Genomic DNA, 24,102 nt, shown 5'->3' on the forward strand with positions numbered 1-24,102 from the left:
TATTATATAAGTGGTCTTTGGTATTGATATATCGACAGATTACAGTAATTGGAAGGCTAATTTCCTGACGGGCAGTGACGGGCAGTGACGGGCAGTAATTAGTAGGACCGCTCATGTGCGTTGCATTTCCTTTGCGATGTTGTTATTGTTGATGGTTTCTGTGTTGTCGTTTCCCTTTTTGAACCAGACAAATGCGGACACGTCCAGGAGAAACCCTGATCGATAGGTTAGATTCTGTGGAAGATACCAAAGGAAATAATGGAGACAGAGGTAAGGAATTCGAAAGTTATTCCCGGTCCTGTCGACAGGACAACAGGCGCTGAGAGAGTCTACGGGTGGAAAATGTTTCTGACTCACTCGAGTCCAGGTTGAGAGACTGTGTTCACTGAACACTCTTAGCACCTGTGGGTACGACCAGTATGAGAGAGTAGCTCTGGACCTTGCAGCAGCATTGCTGCAGATCCATAGCCAATCCACTTCCTTGACTGTTGGTGTTGGCATGGAGGTAGGGAGGGAGAGAGGAGTCACAACACCCTTATAAAGCTTCATTCCATGATGGGTACCACCAGTTGTTTAACTGTTAGCTTTTCCACGGCAGTTTCCACCTCTGCTAAAGCTACTCTAAATATATCAATACTTAATGAACAACATTCGGCAGTTCGGCACTTCACCACAGGTCCTTGGTAACTTCGGGACACTGGCTTAAAGCATAAACAATGACAAATTTACCATGAAAATACCAAAATGACTAGTTTTTGACCGTGAAATGCTTGATATGCTGCCGTTTGCTGCATTTGCAACTTACCAGTAGCTGACCACGGGGATTACATGTTGAAGTTCTTTCGAATGCCAGAGAAGTTTGGGTACAATAGAGGCAGGCCATGATAAGAAAAAGTTTAAAATTACAGGTACATGTATTCAGCTGTGGAGAAAACCAAAACTGTCATAACTCGGCCAAAAATTGCCAATGCTCACATATTGGCTATCAACCTGGCTGCACCACCATTTTCTAACCAAAGGAAGGGTTTGCAGAAGTCTCCTGACCACTGTACTCAATCTGCATCTCCAATTTTCACTTGAGTTCAAAGGTTATCTGAGACTACACTGAACGCTGTCAGTCACTGTCAGTGTCGGTACCCGTCATGCTGTAAAAGAATGTTCAAACAATAGCCGTAATGGGATTAAAGGTATACTGTCACCTGTAATCTAAATATGCCCTTATATGGTCAAAGGGGCGTTCCTTGGTATTCGAAATGCCCATGTGAGGGCGCTGTTTTTAAAAAGCGGCCACCCGCTAAAAATCTGTGATTGGTTAGACTTTCTCATTCCATGGTAACTGTGGCAAAATTCGAACAGGTGACAGTATACCTTTAAGATGCCAAAGGATTACAAAGGAACTTTAGCTCATTAGCATACGTTGTGATTCTTCTATCCCTTCCACCTCCATGGTGATGGGGAGTGCTATAAGTGGACTTGAAAACTTTCTCAAATGGCAGTCGGTTACATAGTGTAACAAAATGTGGACAAGGAGTGTAAAGTGACTAAAAGCTACAAATATGAGAACTTTGACAAAATCAAAGCCGCTCCAACAGAAGCTAAAAGGAAATTTCAGTTCAGAAAAAAATATGCTCACCTCTGTCCTGAACAGGGCTGTGAAATATTTTACAAGTTACTGTGTTTAATAGGGTACTTGCCGTCTCAAGAAATTCATGTTATCATTATCAGTCTTGACATTGAAAATTGTTGTTATGAGTGATATAAAGATACATGTGGGTGTCAGCCACAGTCTTAGAATATTTTACATTGATGTTCTGCAGTTTGTTAGGGCAGCTGTTAGCCTTATTTCTGATAGATACCAGAAATTATATGTATGCTATTGTTTTATCTGCTTTGTCTGTTAATAAGGCAGAAAGAATACATGTTCCATTGATAAGTCTTTCAGCATGTAATGAGATGCTGAACAATTTACTGGCTAGTCAAAAAATAATGGGAAATTTAAAAAACACACAAATAGTGACTTTGTTCTTTGAAAATGTTGTACAAATTTTGTACAGTAGTGTTGTAAATCTGTGTCAAGCCATCATTGGTACCACCGTTTGCTCAAATTTCTTTTCTCTCCAGCCTACCGGTAGTCAAAATTTACCAAACTATTGAACAGACATTTTGGGGACTCAATCTAGGTTGGCTAATCATATGAGGATAGTCACCAAACGCAACAGACTATCAACCTACCTGCAGACACAATTTTGTAATTCCTATGCGTGGGCTGCAATACATGAATCAGTCTGTATGTAATGTGGTATACGTATAATTTACTACCGATTGCAGTATTCACAATTAAGTGAAGTGAGAGTGAATGCTGGTGCGCGTGCTGCAGAAGTTACTGTACTTGCACTCAAATACAGAAGGACAGCAACTGTGGTATCAATGGTGGTGTGAAGTACAATAATGTTATGATATTGATGATGAGATGAAACGTGAAAAATAAGGAGCTACAGTGTAGTACCTAGACATGTATTTGATTTGTTCTCCTTCTAATAACATACTTTGGGAATAGGTGGCAATGGTTTGGTATGTATATAACTAAAGGGCAGTGGTGACTGTAACGGTGGTGTTCCTAGCAGCCATTTTGCAACACTTGGTTAATTCTGGAAGGTGGTTTGAAGACAGTGTTTGTCTGTGCATATATTCCATTTTATGTTGATACTAACAACCGTGTAAAATGACATCACTGAGCATTGTGTCCTCACTGATTGTTTAAAGCTGAGTGGATTCCGGAGAACATGTCCAGGTTCATGGACGGAGCCCCCTTCACCTGTGGGTGATTCAACAGTGGCATCCACGGTCTGCTTGCTTACTGCTCTTTATTTACCCCTTTCATCACCATGGTTTAGCCCAAACCTATTGTTTATCAATGGTGATTGTGGACCTGCTTATAGGAAATTGGGGTGAACAGGTGAAGTTGTTAGTAGTGCCCTAGAATGAAAACTTCACAGCCAGATAATATGCTCACAGTCTCTCGACCAGCTAGATTTAATCTTGCAGGTAAAATATTCAATTATCTTTCAAAACATGTACAACTAAATCAGTCATGTAGAAAATTGTCAGAGTGTGCAACATTTTGTACGGAACAATAATTTAGAAACTATTAAGTGTGAGAACTGATTAGTCATAGCTGCAATTGGTCACAGACTCAACAACGAAAGCACATCAAACTCTGACCAGACTCACACACACTATGTTATTTAGATTGAACATAGCAGGTAGTATCGGTAACACCCATGCCCTCATGCATATTCCACAGTAGGGACGGGGATTGTTTCATTCAGCTTTAAACAAAGTTCATCGTAAATTTTTGAACACCATATTGGTAACAGGTGTGCTGTTGGTATGGTATATTGTAAATGTTTAATGTCACTGCCTATTGATAAAATTTGTCATCCAATCAATGCTGAACCTCATCTTGATTTCCACATTGTTAAAATACATACATGTACACACAGGTCAACGCCACATCTTCACTGATCATGTCACATCAACAATAAAGGTTTCTAGTATGAGTGCTGTAATGTGAGATTTCATGATTTCATTGAGTTGTACCTGATTGCATTGCAGTAAAATAGAAATTGATAGCCTCCATATCATATTTTAAATAGTTCGAAAGGAATTGCTTGATGTTGCTCAGAAATTCAGATAAGTGATATTGTCCAATGTATTCAGGTATAAGTGGTGGCCCTTATTGTGAAATGAAATCCATGCTATATCCACTCATGTACACGTTTGTTTTTTTCAAACCACTGACCGTAAAATGAATGACTATCAGTCGTTGAAAAAGAAATGGTAAAAATGTCTTAGAGCAGAAGCGTAAAAGTAATGCTTCATTCCCCTTGTTTGCAAGAAAATGTGACGATGTTACAGCTGAAATCCAGACCTGTAGATAATGTGAGGCAACACATAGGTGTGCACCAATCAAAGGTCAGTGATTTTTTAACAGCAGACTGCAAAAATTCATTCCTACGCTGAGTCACACAAATGGTAACCGGTGGTTTTCTAGGAAATATTGCATAACCTTTCATAAAGTGAGTTTTAGTATGTCTCAGCATTCTTGTTACCTATAAATGCTAGTCACAGGAAAAAAATCATAGTCTTCAAAGTGAGTTATCTTATCTCAGTTGACAAGCAGCCAGATAGTTGATGTTGCACAGCCCTGTCTTGTAACAAATATGAAATGATCTTATTCAGTCGGATAAAAGTGATAGCAAGCATTGGTGCTCTTGACAAATTTATAAAATCACTCTATAAAATTACGCTGTTTTGGGTTCATATAGTGCCAAGGAATAGAAAAAATTAAATATACGGATGTGATTAGAAAAAAAGCAAGTGTTGAGAATGATCAAGTTGACCAATAACTGATGATAATTTACCGTATGATAGAGAAAACACTTCTTCTCTGGCTTCCATGTCCTGACAGTTGAATTGAAAGAAATTCCATCCGATCAAGCCATTTCACCAGTGTCACCATACATGTATTTAAATTTCCTCATGCATTTTACAAGTTGAATATCCAACAGCATTTCAGAATCATATAAAAGTAAACAGTTGTCGTAATCCAAAGCTGTAAGAGCATCAACTACCCTTTTTCCTTGCACTTACCCAGATCCATGCTAGTAATATAACCCAATCACCCTGTAAATTGAAGTTCCGTGTTTGTAAATACAGTATTATAATCCCTGCATCGTTCTTCGAATCCGACACTTTGCTCCATGTATGACCTTTGCCGACCTTGTCTGCTTTTCCTCCTACCTGCAAAGCTCCAATCTATGTAGGCTCTCCTCATTTTGCGACTGCTACTACCTTGGTGACAGGTGGACCCTACTACGCACCACACAATTATGTAGGTGGGTATATGTACCTCAGTGTTTTTATCAGTTGGCAGTGCCAGGATGTTTCGCGAGTACAGGAAGGTAAAGTGAAATTAGGCTGCTTGATTCAGAGTGATTGCGGCTTTCGTCTACCATAGTTTAACATGGTTTCTTTACGCTACCGTGAGTTGAGACACCCCCATTCTCCATGTGGTGATTCAGTGCATACAGTATACCGATATGCCTGTTTCAAAGGGATACACCTTTTTCTGGGTATCATTATCAGGATGCAGACCAGTCAGTACTATGAAACTAAGCTCATGGCAGGATTAAATATACTCCAGTAAAAGCAAAAATGAAATTTAGCTAAAAAAAGAGTGAGGATTGTCACCGGCATGAAAGTGTTTATATGGGACTTTGTGCAAAGACAGGTTTTGTTTGTGTGCACATGGTTTGATATACCCCTAGATCAAAGTGGCCCTGTGTATTTTTATATTTTAAACTTAAACACCACCGCCAGTACATTTCAGTGACCATTGTCATCATTATGAAAGTATTTATATTGAGGGAGTCTGTGTGACGACAATATACAGCAGATTTTATTGAGTTCGATACAGTAAATATGGTTACATGTATGATATTAATGTAATTGACAAATTATGGACAACATATGATGTACTGATGTAACTAAATTGGGTTATGTCTTTGGTCATGTTTAACCCATATTAATTTCTGATAATAACACAACTAATGTCCGAAGTTATATTTTTTCAGTTGTTGAGAGATCTGACTTTATGAGCTCCCTGTGTTTTGATCTGACCAGACAGGATTAATGTAGGAGAAATTCAGTTTCCTTCCATTGTTCAAATGTATGCATATTAGCTGTTAGTTTATTGTTAGTGATACTATTATGTTATTGACATTTTTTTTAAAAGTATGTATCTCTAGCCAGTTTCCTCACATTCATTGGTGCACCAACTGTTTGTTCTCTCGATTACAGGGCGTTTATTGGTGACAAACCTCCGGCTAATCTGGCACTCGCAGACCCTGCCAAGAGTCAACTTGTCAGTGGGTTACAACTGCATCGTCAACGTCACCACCAGAACCGCCCATTCCAAACTCCGTGGACAGACAGAAGCCCTGTACATCCTGACGCGGTGCAATAACACGAGATTTGAGTTCATTTTCACCAATCTGGTCCCAGGAAGTCCAAGGCTTTTTACATCTGTCATTGCGGTTCATCGGTAAGGTGTCATTTTTACAGAGCCACTAGAAAAGAATTCGATGACAAGAATTCAGCTTTATATTTTGTAATAACTAGATTATGTTTGGTACACTGCTCCTAGCAACAACTTACGAATGAAAATATCAATAGAAAGAGATAGATGTCTAATCTGGAAACCTGGGTAATGAAACCAATCTGTTATGTAATACTCTGATATCTCTCATCAGCAGGTATCAGTCTTACAGGTGTTATACTAGTCTAACAAGGAGATTAACCCTTTTCCTGCCAAGTTGGTGAAAATCCGCTTGAAATTCGGTGTAGCCAGAATCTAAGCACTGGTGACTGTTATTCTCCCAACCCGGTGGAAATCGGGCCCTTTTTGGGTACCCCCTTTCCTGCCAAGTCGACGGCACTACGTTTTGCTATCCCCTGTGCGTTTAGGGGTCATCCGAGGAGAGGTTTTCTGACAAGGAACGCCTTTTCCCTCGAAATGGGTTCGCAGGGAGTCGATAGACAGGGAAAGGTGCAGAAACCTGTCCGCCAGTCCCCCACACCCGAGGGGGGCTGGGTTTTTTTACCGCTTTTTAGCGGACTTGGCAGGATAGCATGGTGACGTTTTCTGGCGGAGTTGGACGTACTTGGCTGCCTGGCACTATAGAGATTGCTGCCGAACTTGACCAACTCGGCAATGCTAATCTAGAAGGCTACCTCTTGCAAACACTTGGCAGATATGCCGATGGTGCGAGACGAAAGTCACTTATTCAGTTGTGCGTGACTGAAAATGAGAACGTATTTTTAGTCCCCGCGGACGAAGTCCGGCGGGGACTTATAGATTGGGTCCCGTCTGTGCGTCCGTCCGTCCGTCCGTCCGTCCGTCCGTCCGTCATCAACAGTTTCTCAGACACTGCTGAACCAATTTTGTTCAAACTTGGCACAAAGGCATAGCACTATGACCTACAGATGCACATCGATTTATTTTGTGATACGATCCAATATGGGCGCGAGGCGGCCATTTTGTTGCGATTTTTCATGTCTTTGGACCATAACTCAGACATCCTTGAACAGATTCTGTTCAAACTTGGCACAAAGGCATAACACTATGGCCTACATATGCATGTCAAATTATATCCCGATACAATCCAATATGGCCGCGAGGCGGCCATTTTGTTTGTGATTTTTCGTGTCTTTGAACCATAACTCAAACATCCTTGCACTGATTCTGTTCAAACTTGGCACAAAGGCATAACACTATGGCCTATATATGCATGTCGAATTATATTGCAATACGATCCAATATGGGCGTGAGGCGGCCATTTTGTTGTGATTTTTTCATGTCTTTGAACCAATAACTCAAACATCCTTGAACCGATTTTGTTCAAACTTGGCACAAAGGCAAAGCACTATGGCATACATATGCATGTATCAATTAACCTTGCGATGGGATCCAATATGGCTGCAGAACTGCCATTTTGTTGGAATTTTGCATGTCTGAAGCGTAATTCAAAGGTCATTACACCCATTTTGTCCAAACTTGGCACAAAGATCAAGCACTATGGCATACATATACATGTCAATTTACTTCGTGACATGTTCCAATATGGCTGCCAGATTGTCATTTTTTTCCGATATCGCTGCCAGATGGTCATTTTTGGATTTTTTCATGTCTTTGAGGCTTAATCATATGCAAATATTCCTTAACCAATGTTGTTGAGACTTGGTACAAAGATAAAGTACTATGGCATACATATGCATGTCTACTAATTTTGTGCTATGATCCATATGGTCAATAGACAGCCATTTGATTTCAATTTTGGTGTGATTTTTTATGTCTTTGAAACATAAACATAGGTCACTGTCCCTCGATGGACTGGTTTTGTTCAAACGTGATACGAAGATAAAATACTATGGCTGCATTCTTGTGCACATTAATTTGTTTCATTATATGATCTGAAACGGCTGATTACAACAACATACCCGATCCCATACCATTTTGAAAATTCCACCAAACCATGTGTATAGTATGTGCCGTCATTACACTAGAGGCAGTGAGGGCATCGTTATGTGTGATGTAATCAAAAGTTCCTTCTCTGGTCATTACTGGCAGAGATGAGTCATTTATTGAACGTTCCTCAGATTACTTTATTATGCAAGTCACAGGCCTGATACACCCGTTGCATCAATGTCATTCCACAGCTACCTAGACCAAAGCTACCTAGACACCAAAGATTACAACAAAATGGACAAGCGGGGACTGTGTCATCAACGATGACTTGTTGACGGGACGGCTCGACTTGTTCCTCCGATGGAACGGATATGAACGACTCGGAAATACCATTACAAACTGGTGTCCGACGTACTAAGCTGGGCTTCAGCTCTGCAAGTTCAAGCCAGGCAACGTCCTTCACCGCCTTGGCCGTGCCATTCAATGGACGTAGCTTTGGATTTTTTATTTATTCCATCGTCCGAAGTATTGGCTCTGGTTTGCAGGCAAACGTATCCTCTTGCCGACGCATTAGTAACTACGTACGCTGTTTGCGTACAGAGAATTCAAAAGGTGACATAAGGTCAATATGCTACGGGGATACCGCCTGCAGTTAGCAGGGACTGCTTTTTTTATGCAAACCAGCTAGCAGTACAATATGGCTGCCAGGCATGTGGACACGTCGATGGCTAGAACAATGGAAGCATATTGCGTTGCACCCGTGCATCACAAAAGTGAACTGAAGACTTGGGTGTAGTGACTGGTTATCACTGGTTAGCTGCAGCCCAAGCCATGTCGGTACAAACCTGACTGAGGACCACTCGATTAAGTCAGTAATGAACGGTAACACTCGTAAGCCAACTCCCAACTGAGCTGGCTAAACTACGTTGAGCTGTGCTTCAATGGCTCAGCCATGTCGTTAATACAACGGCAAAAACGTAGTTTTTGTGCTACACTGCCAAGTCGTTTAAGGTACGTATTCAATTGACCCTACCCTGGGGAAACAGGACAGGTTTGACGGTGCTTCTGCACCCCTAGCACGACCCTCAGGGTCTCTGACTAACAGACGAGTGAGGTGATGTTTGTGCCTAGCGGACGTGCGTAATACTGAAGGAGTTTATTTCCGAAAAAATAAACATGAAACGGCAATAAAATGACGCACTCCCAGGGGCAAACAAAGCCGGTGACCTCAATTTTTTTCTGCAGCAACCCTTGAGCTCCTTCCCCTGTCTACGGGCATGTAGAAATTATCGAAGTCTAACACGTATAAGTACGGCTAAAACTACCCTGAAAATGGGCGATTTCTGCCAAAATGCCTGGCAGGATAACATGCAGGAGAGCCAATCTTTTGCAGGCACATATTATGGGGCGGCTTTCTACTGACTTGGCAGGATAACGGACAAGGGCGCTCGGCAGGAAAAGGGTTAAAGAGGCACTCCCACTTGGTAACATTTTTAAAACACATTTTTTTAATGCCAACGGTCGATATTTGACTTGGCGACTGCGCGCGGATCGCGAGATATCGATAAAAACATGTCATTTCCCGAGCGTATTTTTCACATCCCGAAGTTTTACGATCGTTTCTGGTTATGACCCGAAATCCCCCGAAAGTGTGTTGTTGTGCTGATTGACGATATTCTAAGGAGTCCAAAAACGTTCGAATGACGCATTAATTTACTCCTACTGCAATGACTTTATATACATCATTATCAATGCCCTTACCTCTGGTAATTCTTTTTTAAAACTTCTCCTTAGTTTTTGTCGTTTTCACTATTCTCAATCAGTTGTATTAAATTTTCAAACAATACCACATAGATATCAGTTTTTACATGTAAAATATTAGTTGCCTCTGATGACTACATTTTGTCGTCTGCCACACAGTTACGTGTGGTTCGATACATAGCGGCCACCGCGTGTGGTTTGCGAGCATACCACGCGGCGGCCACTATGCATACTATGTATCAACCGCACCTATCTGTGCTAGTCACCTATGCGAATTCTGGTGGAATCAGCAAACTTTGTTTTTTCGTTTTTTTGCCGAGTCACTAGGACTCAGCTTTCTCCCATGGGACATGACCGCTCACCGACGCGAGTGGTACTGCTCTGGCGTACGCGTACAGCAGCGTCAGCGTAGACTCGTACTCCATAGCTTAGTTGACAATGGCCCCAGTGCCGAATGTTCTATGTTCGGAAGCTGAATTCAGGTGGGCCACCGGAATTCAAACTTTAACTTTTTTGAGGACATGTTTTTATTGATATCTCGCGATCCGCACGCTGTCGCCATGTCAAATATCGACTGTTGGCATTAAAAAATGTGTTTTAAAAATGTTACCAAGTGGGAGTGCCTCTTTAAGGCAGGGAAGCCCCTCTACCTTGGCTACACTGTGTATCACATCACTTGTCTTCAGATATCTCTGAACTGAGTTAAAGAGGATTTGCTTCAGTATCGTGATTAAAAGTTGTAGGGCAATGTTCCCCAGGGTTTTTAGGCTTTAAAAGAATTCCCAGGCTGCAAAATGCTGGAGAGATTCGTCATTGAGAAAACTGATACAAAAAGTTGCACACTACAGCTCTATTTTGCAAGGTTAAAGTGACAAACTGCAAAATATTCCTGTCTAGGGCAGTACACTGGTACATGAGTGATTTGTCCTAACTTTTTAAACAGCGCCCTCATGAGGCAGTCTCTTTTTTTTTTCATAATGGCAGGTGAGAAATGATTGCTCCAGCAGTATTACTGTGAAATTTAAACTTAATCACAGAAAGAGTGATAATGACTTCTCTGTACATGACCTGTAATATATGAAGGAAATATCAAAAGTAGAAACAGCCAATTTTGTCTTGCAAATTAGAATTTCTACCTCCTTACAGTTTATCATTTGAAATACATTTCAGTGCATATGAGACGACCAAGATGTATCGGGACCTGAAGCTTAGGGGAGCTCTCATCAACAACAAACAGCTAAGACTCCTACCACAGGAACAAGTCTATGACAAAGTCAACGGTGTCTGGAATTTGTCCAGTGATCAGGTAATCCCAGCATAGAAAATAGAGTCACTAAATGCAACTGAAAAACTGTCCAATAATCAAGTGAGATTTGTGAAATTATTGCCAGTTTCAAGACAGAAGAGATGAAAGCTTCATGTATTATGGGTGCATATGTAGTCATTGACACACCTTCTTTATGCTATTGTTAATCACGAACTTGACTGAACAACATTCACAGAAATATCCTGAAGTAGTATTGTAGGATTTTTTTCAGACTGAAAAAATGTCTCGTAGGATTGCCATCGAACTTCTGCAAAGCAAATCACAGACTACTGTGAAGGACTTCTCTGTAGCCTTCTGAGCTATATCATGACAATGGACAAGGTTTTCTGGAAAATCCCACAGAGGGCACTATTTCCACCACTGGCTCAAGATTCCCAATTGATTTGCCCACTCTGAAATTTAATCAGTACCCAAGCTGATATTGATAAGCCACACTTTGTGCTGCTTAACGTTCTGGTCAGAATATTTAGTTCAAAGCTACTGTGGTAGCTTACGGAAAATTAACGACAGGTCATGAACCTTATAATGTTAATCAGGTGAAAAGAGCCACCAATCAAGCAAAGGATTGAATGAAAACAGACCATATGTATTTACCCGTTCTTTGATATTGTCCAATATAAAATTGCAACAAGATCATATCTCAGAGAATAAGTACACAAACAAAACACATGCAACCCTGTGCGGACATGACCAATGTAGTAACAGTGCTTACCTAGGCTAAGCTGCATTGATAGACAGTTTTATCAATGGTTCCACCCCGGGATAAAAAGGACGAGCGGTTTTCTACAGACTCAGTACGCTCAAGAGGCCATGTGATGGAGCTACACGTACAAACAAACCCAGTTGTACAAATGAGTATTAAAATGCATGTATGGTTTTGTTTGTAATTTGTACCATTCAAATTTTGGATCATCTTGGGCAGTGTGTGTTCCTCTATTTAAATAGGTATTTTAGTCAGTAGCACTTGGACAGATTTGCCTAATTTTTCGCCAGTTGACCTGGAATGAATATCTCTGACATACCTTGTCTCCAGTTTTCAGGTAAACTGCCCAGATGTGACGATATCTTGACAGACATGAACAAAGGCCAATAATTAATGCAAAAATCCCCAAGTTGAGATTTTGAAGGCTCGTTGTGCACAATCAGAAGTGAATTTCAACATTTCAACATGGCTTTTGACGTAGTATGCCCAATTATCAAATGCCCTAAATTCACCTTGGTCGATTGTCTATCCTTGCTTCAACTTTTCTGAGTGAAAAAAACTGCCAAAAAATGCAGTGTTGGGTAATGCAAACACACATGCTTTTTTGAAAAGTAAAATTTTTGAATTTTTCAACAGTAGAGCTGATGGGAAATGTATCACATGTTGGGTGCATGACCTCATATTTTATGCAAAAAAGGTGGATTGAAAATAAGTGCCAAAGAAACTAAGCTGCCACCGTAAAGTATGATGAGATGTTTTTTTCAATTTTATGGAGGTCATCATAAAATTGCCAGAATAGCTGTTTCAATGATTTTCCAATTTTCTGAAATTCATCATGAAATTGCCGATAAAGCTTTTTTACTTCCTCTATAATTTTTGGCTACAAATGGAAGACTCTTTTCCTTGTAATGAATTTTTTTTTTGAAGAGCAACACAACTTTCTTTTTTAGGTTCATCATTTGATGTACTATGGAAATATTATTCAATGCTAGATCAAATTAAAAAAAAAACAGATCATAATCCATTGCTATCTCGTAAAACAAAGTATAGAGAATTGTAACAGCTGCCACAGTATTGTTTAATCCTTTGAGCGCTGTAGCCTGTAATTTCCATCTGCCAAAATTTTAGTGCAAAATTTTAACAATTTGTATGAATTTTTCTGTAATTTTTAGCTCCCATAGCCATATGTATATATGGCAATGGAAGCTATTCTTATAGGCTAGGGAAATGTCTGTATGTCTGTATGTCTGTATGTCTGTCCATCAACATCAAAAACTCCAAAACCGCTGTACATTTCATCTTGATATTTGGTGTGTACATGGATGATGGGCTGTAGATGAGATTTTGTTCAAATGAAGTTGTCATTGCCAAAAATATGCAAATTAAGTGAAAAAATGTAAAAACAGTCAAAATTGAAAAAACTCAATAACCACTGAGCAGATTACATGAAAAATTAGCATGTACATACTTTTGGCTGACGTGAAATGATTGTGCACATCTTGGGTCAGTATCTTGGACTTGCTATTTTTCATGAATTTTTTTGTAATTTTCTCCCATTTTTGGTCAAAAAATCTCCTGCTCTGAAACCACAAGTCCGATTGATTTGAAACTTGGTATGGAAGTGCATAGGAGTGACCTTTCCCAAATTTGGGCAAATCGTGGTGAAATTTGCATATTTTTAGTTTACACGTCCATAGACTCCCATGTATAAGGCAGATCTCCATAGACTCCCATGTATAAGGCCACGAAAAATAAAAATTTAGTTTCTCATCGCATTTATATTGCAAAAAGGATGCAGTGACACAATTTTTTGTCCCCATGGATGAAGTCCAGTGAGCTTATAGATTGGGTCATGTCCGTCTGTTCGTCCATCCGTGAGTCCATCCGTTCACGCATATATCTCGGATATTTTGACAAAATGTCATGTGACCTTGATGACCTTTGATCTGAAATATACATATTTGTCCATGACTCAGTAACCACAAGTGCTACCACCCTTCATATATGGTATGATGGGACAGCTTATGACGCCACATATTGTACCTCATTAATTATGCACATATCTAATTTTGAGCGAGCCAATAGAGCTACAGGTCTGATTTTTACCTTCTCGTGTCTATTTATAGACAGAGAAGGTATTAGAGTTGAAAACCAGTATGCTGGTGTCAACTACTTCCGTCTGTCAATACTCAGCGTTCTCACCAGGCCGCGATTCCGCGACATTCTCGCGTATTTTTCTGTTTTGTCGCGGATTTCTTGGGCGTGCTCGCCAATAGTGGCGCGCCTTTGAAATTATAAACTTTCGTGGTGCCAGCCGTACGGCCGGCCGGCCGTATCATACAGCCAATACTTTTCACCATGGATGTAAATGATTGACGCGAGTAATTACACTTCCTGGTTGAAACCGAGGCAATCTGGAGGCAATACCCGTCAGAGGGCGTACTTAAGCCACAGTCACTTGTGATTCGATACATACCGATGTGTGGATGCATTACGTATACCACACTGCGGCCGTCGTGTAATGAACCACATGAGACTGTGGTAGTCTGACGCACTGGACGTGTTCGCCTTGCATGCATACCGGTACATGTCCACGGAATTCGCGGAAGCTGGAGGCGTCATGGGCACGATAAATATTTTCACAGGCTACGACAACAATAATCCGAACTACGAAAACACAAGAATGTAAAGCTTGTATATCCCTAAGGAATTGCATGAACATTTTTCGAAAACAACGAACTCGAAGCTGGTAGCATTATACTGTGAGTTCCGCATGGCAACCAGGGTCTTGACGGGAACGACGTTATAGTGTTCGTGCCGTTGAGATTCAGTGAATTTTTGTTCTCGAAAAATACGCAACTTTGTCTGAGATAATTTTTAGGTCTTTGCTATGTTTGGAATCATGTATAAACTTCGCGGGAGATACGTGTTGTGTGATGTTATCAGGCATTTGCTCCGTTCCTCGCCCACGCGACCTAGTACCTATGACTGGAAATGATCGACAACTGGCCCACTGCCGATTGATGATATTATTCCAAAAGTAGTTCCCAGGTTTAAACGTGGAATAGTTGGAGGAAAGTTCTCTTATTATGCAAAAAATTATCAATTCTTGGCTTGCGCATGTGATAAGTATATTATTCCAGGCGAACTTATACGTGAGAACATGGACGTCTTTTTTCCATGCTTCAATCAATTGACAAAATTTGTAGCCTTGGCTGGCGACCAAAATTTCACGTCAAAAGTTGATGATTGTTTATAAACATCATAGGGATATGTTTCCTGATCTAAATAAATGCTGACTTGGCCTGTTCCTTCTGCTGGTTGTGAAAGGGGGTTTAGTGTGCGATAAAAAGTAACTAATGACAGGAATCAACTGGGAGCTGAACGGCTGGACACTCTAGCAACTAAGCTTACTGTTATTGTAGAGGGCCCGGAAATGGACTTTCACACTGGAAAGAACGAAAGTCCCATAGACTTTTCATTAAAAGGCACTGATATTCAATATCAGTTGATATGTTCACCGAATGTTTACAAAAAAGTTGTTAAGTTGAATGAATTGTTGAGTCCTTTATTTTTTCCATGCATAGAATAAGGTTCGTATTTGCAGTTTGACTTTTTTAACATATTTATATATTGTCTCACAAAAATCATCCGTGTCCCGCTTTTTTTTGGTCAGCGGGACAAAATGTCCCACAAAATTTTTTTTCTGGTGAGAACACTGAATACTTCCGTCTGTCAAGATCCGTTGACGTTATGCCATTGTGATGGGTCATATCATAAACTGGTGGGGGTGTTCATGGTTCAGGTTGAGGTGTAGGAGAACAATTTTGAGCTGTGACAAAAATCAAAAGGGACTTAGCGGCATAGCCACAGTGTTACATGTAAGCCTTTCTCCAAGGTTCTTAGTTGACTACGATCTATTACAGACTACTGAGCTGACGTTAGGGGTACTCACTTTGTGTTTGCTCACCCTGTGTGCGCTAGTGTTTGGTACTGAGTTGCGTGGATATCCCCTCATGGCCTCACGTGATATGGGCCTGTTGCATAATCTGCAGATGATCATATGCCTCTGAGTCTGAAAACGGTCATTGTGTAAGCCTGTCGGCATTTTCCTTGCATTTTTTCTCATTTAATTTTGCAAAATATCGGCGAGTACCTCAATATTTCAAGATAACTCTTTCTTCCCAATCGTTTCCTTGAGTTTCAGAGTCATATGAACGAAAATGAGTGAAAGTTTTAGACAGGAAAATCGGACGTCGGCCATGTTCAATGTTTACAGTACAATCAGAAGTTTATGTGGAGGAATTAACTAACAAACACTATTCATGATGCCCGCCCTCTTGAGGCAGACCTTCCTATATGAAGTACCACATTTGATGCTTGTGGAAAGCTTGACAAGGAGCATTTTAACTTTTAGAAAATGACAAATTGAATAAGAAGCTATTCTGAAAATGTCAAATACTGAGAGAAAATGCGCAAATATTCAAAATAAACAGGTTAACAGACTGGTCAGCTATAAAAAACAATGAAAATGTTTATGATCAAAAGTTTTTGAGATGCGCACATTTTAACAAATACAGAAATTATTAACATTATAAATATAAGACCAAACTATTTTTTCAGGGATGGGACAGGTTGGAAATGAGGGGTGAGAGACAAAGGCACTCCTATTGCTGCATGTGGATGCAGCCACACCATTTCATTTACAGCATACTTATTCACTGTGTTGTGTTCAAGTTCCGTATTGTACTGACTGTCATGAAAGGATAACATAAGCAAATCAAATCAAATTAGAAAAGGATCAATGCTGTTGTGTGGATTTTGCTGAACACGGCTGATTTTAATATTTCACCCTACATATTTGGTATCCAGCAAAGGCATATTTTGATGTAAAGTCAAAATTAACACTACATTGCTGACAATATATGTTACCGTTTCTGCATTAACTTTTCTTTTTTAAATTATAGAAAGTACTTCGAACAGATTAACAATTATCGTGATGTCAACCCATGATTTTACATCACAAAGACTGTAATTCTGCCATTTTTTTTTATTTTTCAGTCATTTTATAAATTTTGCACTGCACAAGATTGAACAAATTGCAATGTTTGAATTTGTAAACTCAAAGAATAAAAATCCTTTGGTCACAGATTAAATTATTTTTTGAAAAGAAATTTACTCTTAAACACTTTTAGCATATATTCTTTACACGGTCATGTATTTCAAGGAAAATATGCCTATTAAAAACAGTAATTTCTTCACTTTCAATTTCTTTTGAATACTATGACAATTATCAGCCATGAGGTTTTACAAACACAAGACCAGATAAGCGTTTTTCATCATTTCCACAGGACTCTTTGGAATATCCCTTAAAAGTGACTTAAAATGATCACTTGGTATACATTTAGTTTACAGATGCCAGGTTGTGTATTTCACATGCACTCAGGTCAGTAGGGAAGTGCGTCATTACTATTTTGGACTGTTAATTCTTATTTCTGAATTATTTAACCTTTTTTCCACACTGAACTATCTTTAGGCAGTTTCCTGTAGCTTAATAGAATTTTTTTTGATTGATGTATTTAATCATCTTGTGGGTTCTTTGGGTCCATATCTCACCTTATGCCCCTACATCATCAACTATTTACCAATAACTCCATGCCAACAACCAATTACCTGACCTGGCCACACATTAGAGAAGGTACAGCGTCATTGACGGTATTTTTGTATATAGGGATAAGTTAGCAATACAATTTTTTTGACAAAATGTCACGTGACCTCGGTGACCTTTGACCTCAAATATACATATTTGTCCATAACTCGGTAACCACAAGTGCTCCAACCTTCATGTATGGTATGATGGGACAGCTTATGACGCCACATATTGTACCTCGTTAATTATGCGCATATCTAATTTTGAGCGAGCCAATTGAGCTAGAGGTCTGATTTTTGGTATATAGGGATAACTTAGCAATACAATTTTTTTGACAAAATGTCACGTGACCTCGGTGACCTTTGACCTCAAATATACATATTTGTCCATAACTCAGTAACCACAAGTGCTCCACCCTTCATGTATGGTATGATGGGACAGCTTATGACGCCACATATTGTACCTCATTCATTATGCGCATATCTAATTTTGAGCGAGCCAATAGAGCTAGAGGTCTGATTTTTGGTATATAGGGATAACTTTGCAATACAATTTTTTTTGACAAAATGTCACGTGACCTCGGTGACCTTTGACCTCAAATATACATATTTGTCCATAACTCAGTAACCACACGTGCTACAACCCTTCATGTATGGTATGATGGGACACCTTATGACGCCACATATTGTACCTCGTTAATTATGCGCATATCTTATTGTGAGCGAGCCAATTAGAGCTATAGAGGTCTGACTTTTGGTATATAGGGATAACTTAGCAATACAATTTTTTTGACAAAATGTCACGTGACCTTTGACCTCAAATATACATATTTTTCCATAACTCGGTAACCACAAGTGCTACACCCTTCATGTTTGGTATGATTGGACACCTTATGACGCCACATACTGTACCTCAATAATTATGCGCATATCTCATTCTGAGCGAGCCAATAGAGCTGGATGTCTGATTTTTGGTATATAGGGATAACTATAGGAGAGAAATTTTTTGACCAAATGTCATGTGACCTCGATGACCTTTTACCTAAAATATATGTTTATGTCAATAAATAAGTTACCACAAGTGCTATGTCCTTTGTTTTTAGTAGGATGGGAGACCTTATGACAACACACGCTTTACCTCATTAATTATGTACACATCTAATTCTGGGCAAGCAAATAGAGCTAGAGATCTGATTCTTTTGCATATAGGGATTAATTAGCAATATAATTTTTTTTTTCAAAATGTCATGTGACCTCGATGACCTTTGACCTTGATTATACATATATATATGCATATTTCAGTAACCACAAGTTCTATACCCTCCAATTTTGATAGGATATTAGACCTTAAGATGTCACATCTTGTACCTCATTTATAATGCACATATGTATTTCTTGGCTGGCCAATACTGCTAGAGGTCTGATCTTTTTTCCCAATTTAGAACCATAACTTAGACATGCCTCATGTGTTTCAAATTGGGAACAACGACATAGACATATGTGCCCATAGATCTCAACATATACACTCCAGTGATACTTCTTAATGACCACATTTTCCTGCCCCATCAAGACTAATACTCCCATTACAAGTGGGGACTATGTCATTGTAAATGACCTGTTGAGTTAATGGTTGTATCACAGTATTCGATATATCTAATTCTTTATTTTTTCCATTTTATATTCTGAATAATTACATTAAACATATTTCACTGTCTCCAGTACATTTCATTTAAGTATTTTCACTTCATGCACTTTATCCCTTTCACACATGTTCAAATATCTGACCAGAGAACAAACACTAAATAGTCCAGGATGGGAGCTACAGTGTCATTGACGCTATGCTATTTTTTGATAATTTTGACCACATGGAAATCACATTTCATTGGCTACAGTGTTTTCTTAAAAAATATGAGAAAAGTTGACAGGGGATTTATTTTATGAAGGTGACAAAAAAAGACTTTGGCACTCAAAGGGTTAATATTTATACAGATGTTCCAGTACTATGAAAACTGACGATGCTTTTTATGATCTCGAATTTTGTCCATTGTGCTTGCAAATTCCTAATAACATTATTATGTACATACATATATTTTTTACATTTACTGTATTCTCTTTTTCCTTTGTCTTTTTTTACTATCATTTTGCCCTAGGATAGACTTGTGTATGTCTATGCGTGTGTGTGGGTGTAATAACACAAATTACTTCAAGTATAAAATATTTATATATCTGTTACTTATGTTTCATGTATCCTTCAATCATCAGACAGAACAAAATTTCCTCATTTCTTGACATACATTTATTTGGTTGGGGTGTACCATTATATTGTGTTTTAGGTGGTGTTAAAATTTGATAAATTTGTTTTGGTGGCGACATTTTGAACCAACTCAAAACGTTTGTTTGACAGCATAGATTTATCAGCATTGATTATGTGTAGCTTTTCTGATATAAAAAGATTACATCGCTTGCTTGTATTAGAGTAACTCGAGTTACCACTGAAGATTGCCAGATGCATTAAACTTAAGCAGCAGATATAATTACTTTTTACTTGCAATAATTTGTGTTATTGTAAACGCTCTGCTTTTTAGCATCAAGCACTGTAATTTCCCACAAGGACATCTGTAAACTGCATCATTAATAACAGTATCTGCTGTTTCCATGATAGTGGCATAATCTCAGATTTTTTTTGATGAATTCTGGTAATCCAGTGAATGTTTCTATGGTTTCTGGACTTTACTGAAGTACATGTATTGCACTTTAGTTGTACAACTGCAACCAGGACGCTCCCTTATAACAATGTCCCCAAATTGGAACCCGTTGTCTGGGCACACTCATGAGTCTGACTGTGTTGGGTGTAGTCTGCAAGTAATATTTTTGACGATGACCTTTGTTTTGCAAAATTATTTTGAGGCTTACACTTACGTACTTTTAAAGCCAGCCATGATTAAAAGTAATGAAAACGCTGCACTTGATATCATAATTTGCTAGACTTTAGTCCGCCTGAGCTCTGATTGGCAGCAGATATGGTATACTGTTTAGTCTGGCTACAATGGCCTAAAATTCAAGTACAGCGATGCAGCCCCCAGTAGCTTGAATTTTGTTCAATGAAACTAATTTGTTACAAAATAATACAAAATTTGATTGACAACTGACGCATGGCATCCCCACAATGTGCAAAATTTCCCCTAAAATAAATGGTAGTCAGACATAGTGTCCCCTGGAAGACTAGTGCCAAAATCAGAGGCAGTGTACCTATAGTCCCAAACCTTGACACAAGTAACCACTGAGTATGTATTGAACCTTTTTTTTGATTGCAGGGAAATCTTGGAACGTTCTTTATAACCAATGTAAGACTTGTCTGGCATGCCAACATGAACGACACATTTAATGTCAGTGTTCCCTATTTGCAAATGGTGAGTCTGTTTTTTATCGCACAATTTTTTTTTTGTGAACTGCAACAAATCCTTCACTATATCCTTTTCTGTTTCAAAACTTTTTAATTGAAATAAACTTTTAAAGAATTCTCTTTGAGCGGACAGCTTATGATGTTATGAGACAAAGGACACATAATAAAACATCCAAATTGTTCAACAGTCAAATCAGTGACTTTGCTGTACTTCAGATGTACATGTATTGATGTTGTCACATCCTGCCTGTGTTAACTCTGTGGTAATTACGGCTTGATTTTTTTTCTTTTGTTTTTGTCCTCTAGAGATCGGTCAAAATCCGTGATTCAAAGTTTGGCCTAGCTCTTGTGCTTGAGACGTCTGTGCAGGTGAGTTCCTCCCCAGTCGTCTTAGTATTTGCATTGCGGATTCAGACATACACCCCTCAAGATAAGGAATAGTAGTCGCAGCCAGCTTTGATATATGCTAATGAATCACAGGTTGGACTTTCCCCATCCAAAAAATTATAATCTACAGCATTTTTAGAAATTTGCTGCAGGTATTGAAGTATGTCTCGCGTTCATTAGTATTCTCTTCATTGACAAACCAGCCATACTTATCATCTTTAATTATCTATAATATCACAGCGGTGCTATATTGGCCGCTAGGTGACTTGTTTCACAAAATTTTAACCCAAACACTTGGATTGAAATGGGAAACAAAAGTGTGTGGAATAGTACCGGTAGAACACCCCATAGAGAATGAATCTCTCTGGACACATACACACAAGCTGAAATGTCCATATACTACAGTGTAGCACAAAGTGGATATCATCATAGAGAGGCTCTGATGGCAGCTTTTATTTATTTAGCATGCATAGTGTTGTGTTAGCAAATCAGAATTCTGTACAGAATATTTTTGATTGAGTAGCAGGGATCAATGGTTCCCGGTGAACTCTTTGACACCCTTTCACAGTGCAGTCTGGATGCTTTTAGGATACCAGGGCTGTTTGTTTGCAGTGTCTTATTCATTCCTCCACAGCGCTGACTGCCAGTGTCTAATTCTATGCGTTGTACAAAGTGATTGATAGAACTGGTAGAACATATGTTGAGAAATGAAAAGGCGGATTCCTGGCAGTGATGTATAAGGGTAGACAATCGTTGACATTTAACGGAATATGACAACGCTTTATCATGATTGCAATTATACAAGGCAGATTATGCTCAAAAGGGAGATAGGCGACATTTGGTAATGTACAAAGATGATTACGATCCAATGGTGTAATTTTCATGTGTGTTTTGATCCCAGGTATCAGGTGTGACCTTTTTGTAATCCCTGATATTGTAAGTGATATCACTCATAGTTTGATTGCATCTCTTCATAGTGCAGATGGCACTGTGGCAATAAAAGGAGAGAGATCGGCACAAATGTTGTGTCTTCGTTGCATGCAACTGATGTAGCGACCAAACATTTTGCAGCAGTTGCAACCCTCCAGCCCCTGCCCAGGGTTTTCCCCAGTGGCCTCCCCTTGACTTCAAATTCACAGTGGCCACAGGAGGGCGCTAGACTTATGAAAAGGTTCAATACTTTAGCACGGAAAGGAAAAGTTTTCATAGGTTGCAAACAACGCGGACGATCGTCTCACATTTGTAGTTTTTTCCAGTCCTACATCGATTCACCCCTGCAGTTGTCATGATTCAAACATGGCGGTACCAAACTCGAACAATAGAATTGAAAATTATAAGGCAGAATCAAATAAAAACCATGCATTTCTCTTAACTTTGTGTACCTACTTTAAAACTTGCATAAGTATTTTTTGCCAAATTTTACCAGTCCTAAACATGATGATTTTCATAGGGTCATGGCCAGCAAAAGCTAGCAACTGACCATGTTTTGCTTGGAGGAATGTAACATAGGAAAGATATTTGTTTGACATCAGTCAGGGTTCACGTAGAACTGCATGAAGAAAACAGCCCGTTTCTTCCTCTCTTCAGTATTGTGTGATGACATTGCTTACAGGTTGTCGTGCCACCTCTAACTCACAGTGCATTGCAGTATACAGTGACCTGACCTTTTGAATCGTGAAACTTATACAGTGAGCAAATCTTGCATATTCTATCGCTTTTTTTGAGTATTTTTACATGAATTAATTTCAGGGTTTACTCTTTTAGAGTGGGGGGATTTAGGATAGATCCCGTGGAAAAACTCTAGGAGATCGTTATAAGGAGATGCTTTATTGCTTTTCTTGAATACACCTATATTTTTACATGAATTAATTTCATCGTGTTTGCTGTTTCAGAGTGGTGGGTATGTCCTGGGTTTCAGGATAGATCCTGTGGAAAAACTCCAGGAGGTCGTCAAGGAGATACAGAGCCTTCATAAGGTGTACAGCGCCAACCCCATCTTTGGTATCGAGTACGAGACCGAGGATAAACCGCAGCACTTGGAAGAGTTGACCATAGAAGCTGTAGAGGATGACGTTGAAATCGTCAATGAGGATGAACAGTCTGATGCATTTGCTGTGAGTCCATCAGAATATCACTGAGTACATTTGCTCGTCAAATACCAATCATGTTATGTGTGGAGCCCTTGAAGCAACAGGAGTTCTGCAGGAAGTTTCTTTTTAAAATGTTTGGAAAATACAAATAAGCAAATACATATACCATGTTTGTATGTGGAAGAATGTCAGTCTGCCTGCTTAGCTCTATGAGAGACAAAAAGTATGAAATGGTCATCAACAGAGAGCAAATGACTCAGTTGTGGGGTTGTTTTTTGGCACACAGTCCATGTAGCCGACAATGAGATTCAAATGATATGCAGTTAAGGTCTCCTCAACTAACTTTCAGCTGGTTGTTCACTTTCTACTATTTTTATAGTATTTTATACAAAGGCACAGACTTATTCTACCTGCAACTTAAAACTGATAGTGATTTTGTAGCTCATTCTTTACTATTTTTCATAGTTTTCGGTAGCCGGTAACAGACACTTCATGTTCGTGTCGGCTACATGGACGATCTGCCTGTTTTTTGAACAAGGCACTGCAGCTGTTGTTATCTCATAATTTTTATTTTCACCGTTGGCAGAATATTTCAACATGGCAGCTCTAGTAACAGTGATTTTGTGTGTGGAAAAAATCTCATTGACGTCAGCACCTACTGACAAATTTCCTTTTTTATTGTGAGCTTTGAGAACAGCTGATGGTGTCCTGATTATTTGCCATGTTTGAGGGAACATACAAGAAATGTCAAAA

At 39.2% G+C, this 24,102-nt stretch overlaps 1 protein-coding gene across 2 annotated transcripts in view; it reads left to right on the top strand.

Annotated features, from left to right (window-relative positions):
• LOC139140579 (BBSome complex member BBS5) overlaps positions 1 to 24,102 on the top strand; it is a 28,759-nt gene that overhangs the window by 970 nt on the left and 3,687 nt on the right. The window contains exons 2-8 of one of the 2 annotated variants that reach the window (XM_070709923.1): positions 188 to 270; positions 4,812 to 4,898; positions 5,863 to 6,106; positions 10,961 to 11,096; positions 20,784 to 20,879; positions 21,179 to 21,241; positions 23,152 to 23,373. In XM_070709923.1, coding sequence (XP_070566024.1) covers positions 188 to 270; positions 4,812 to 4,898; positions 5,863 to 6,106; positions 10,961 to 11,096; positions 20,784 to 20,879; positions 21,179 to 21,241; positions 23,152 to 23,373 — 931 coding nt within the window. The remainder of the gene's footprint in view (positions 1 to 187; positions 271 to 4,811; positions 4,899 to 5,862; positions 6,107 to 10,960; positions 11,097 to 20,783; positions 20,880 to 21,178; positions 21,242 to 23,151; positions 23,374 to 24,102) is intronic. The other variant, XM_070709924.1, reaches the window with a different exon arrangement.

The sequence above is a fragment of the Ptychodera flava genome, chromosome 9 (genome assembly GCF_041260155.1).
Source record: "Ptychodera flava strain L36383 chromosome 9, AS_Pfla_20210202, whole genome shotgun sequence".
In the NCBI taxonomy this organism is placed as follows: Eukaryota; Metazoa; Hemichordata; class Enteropneusta; family Ptychoderidae; genus Ptychodera; species Ptychodera flava.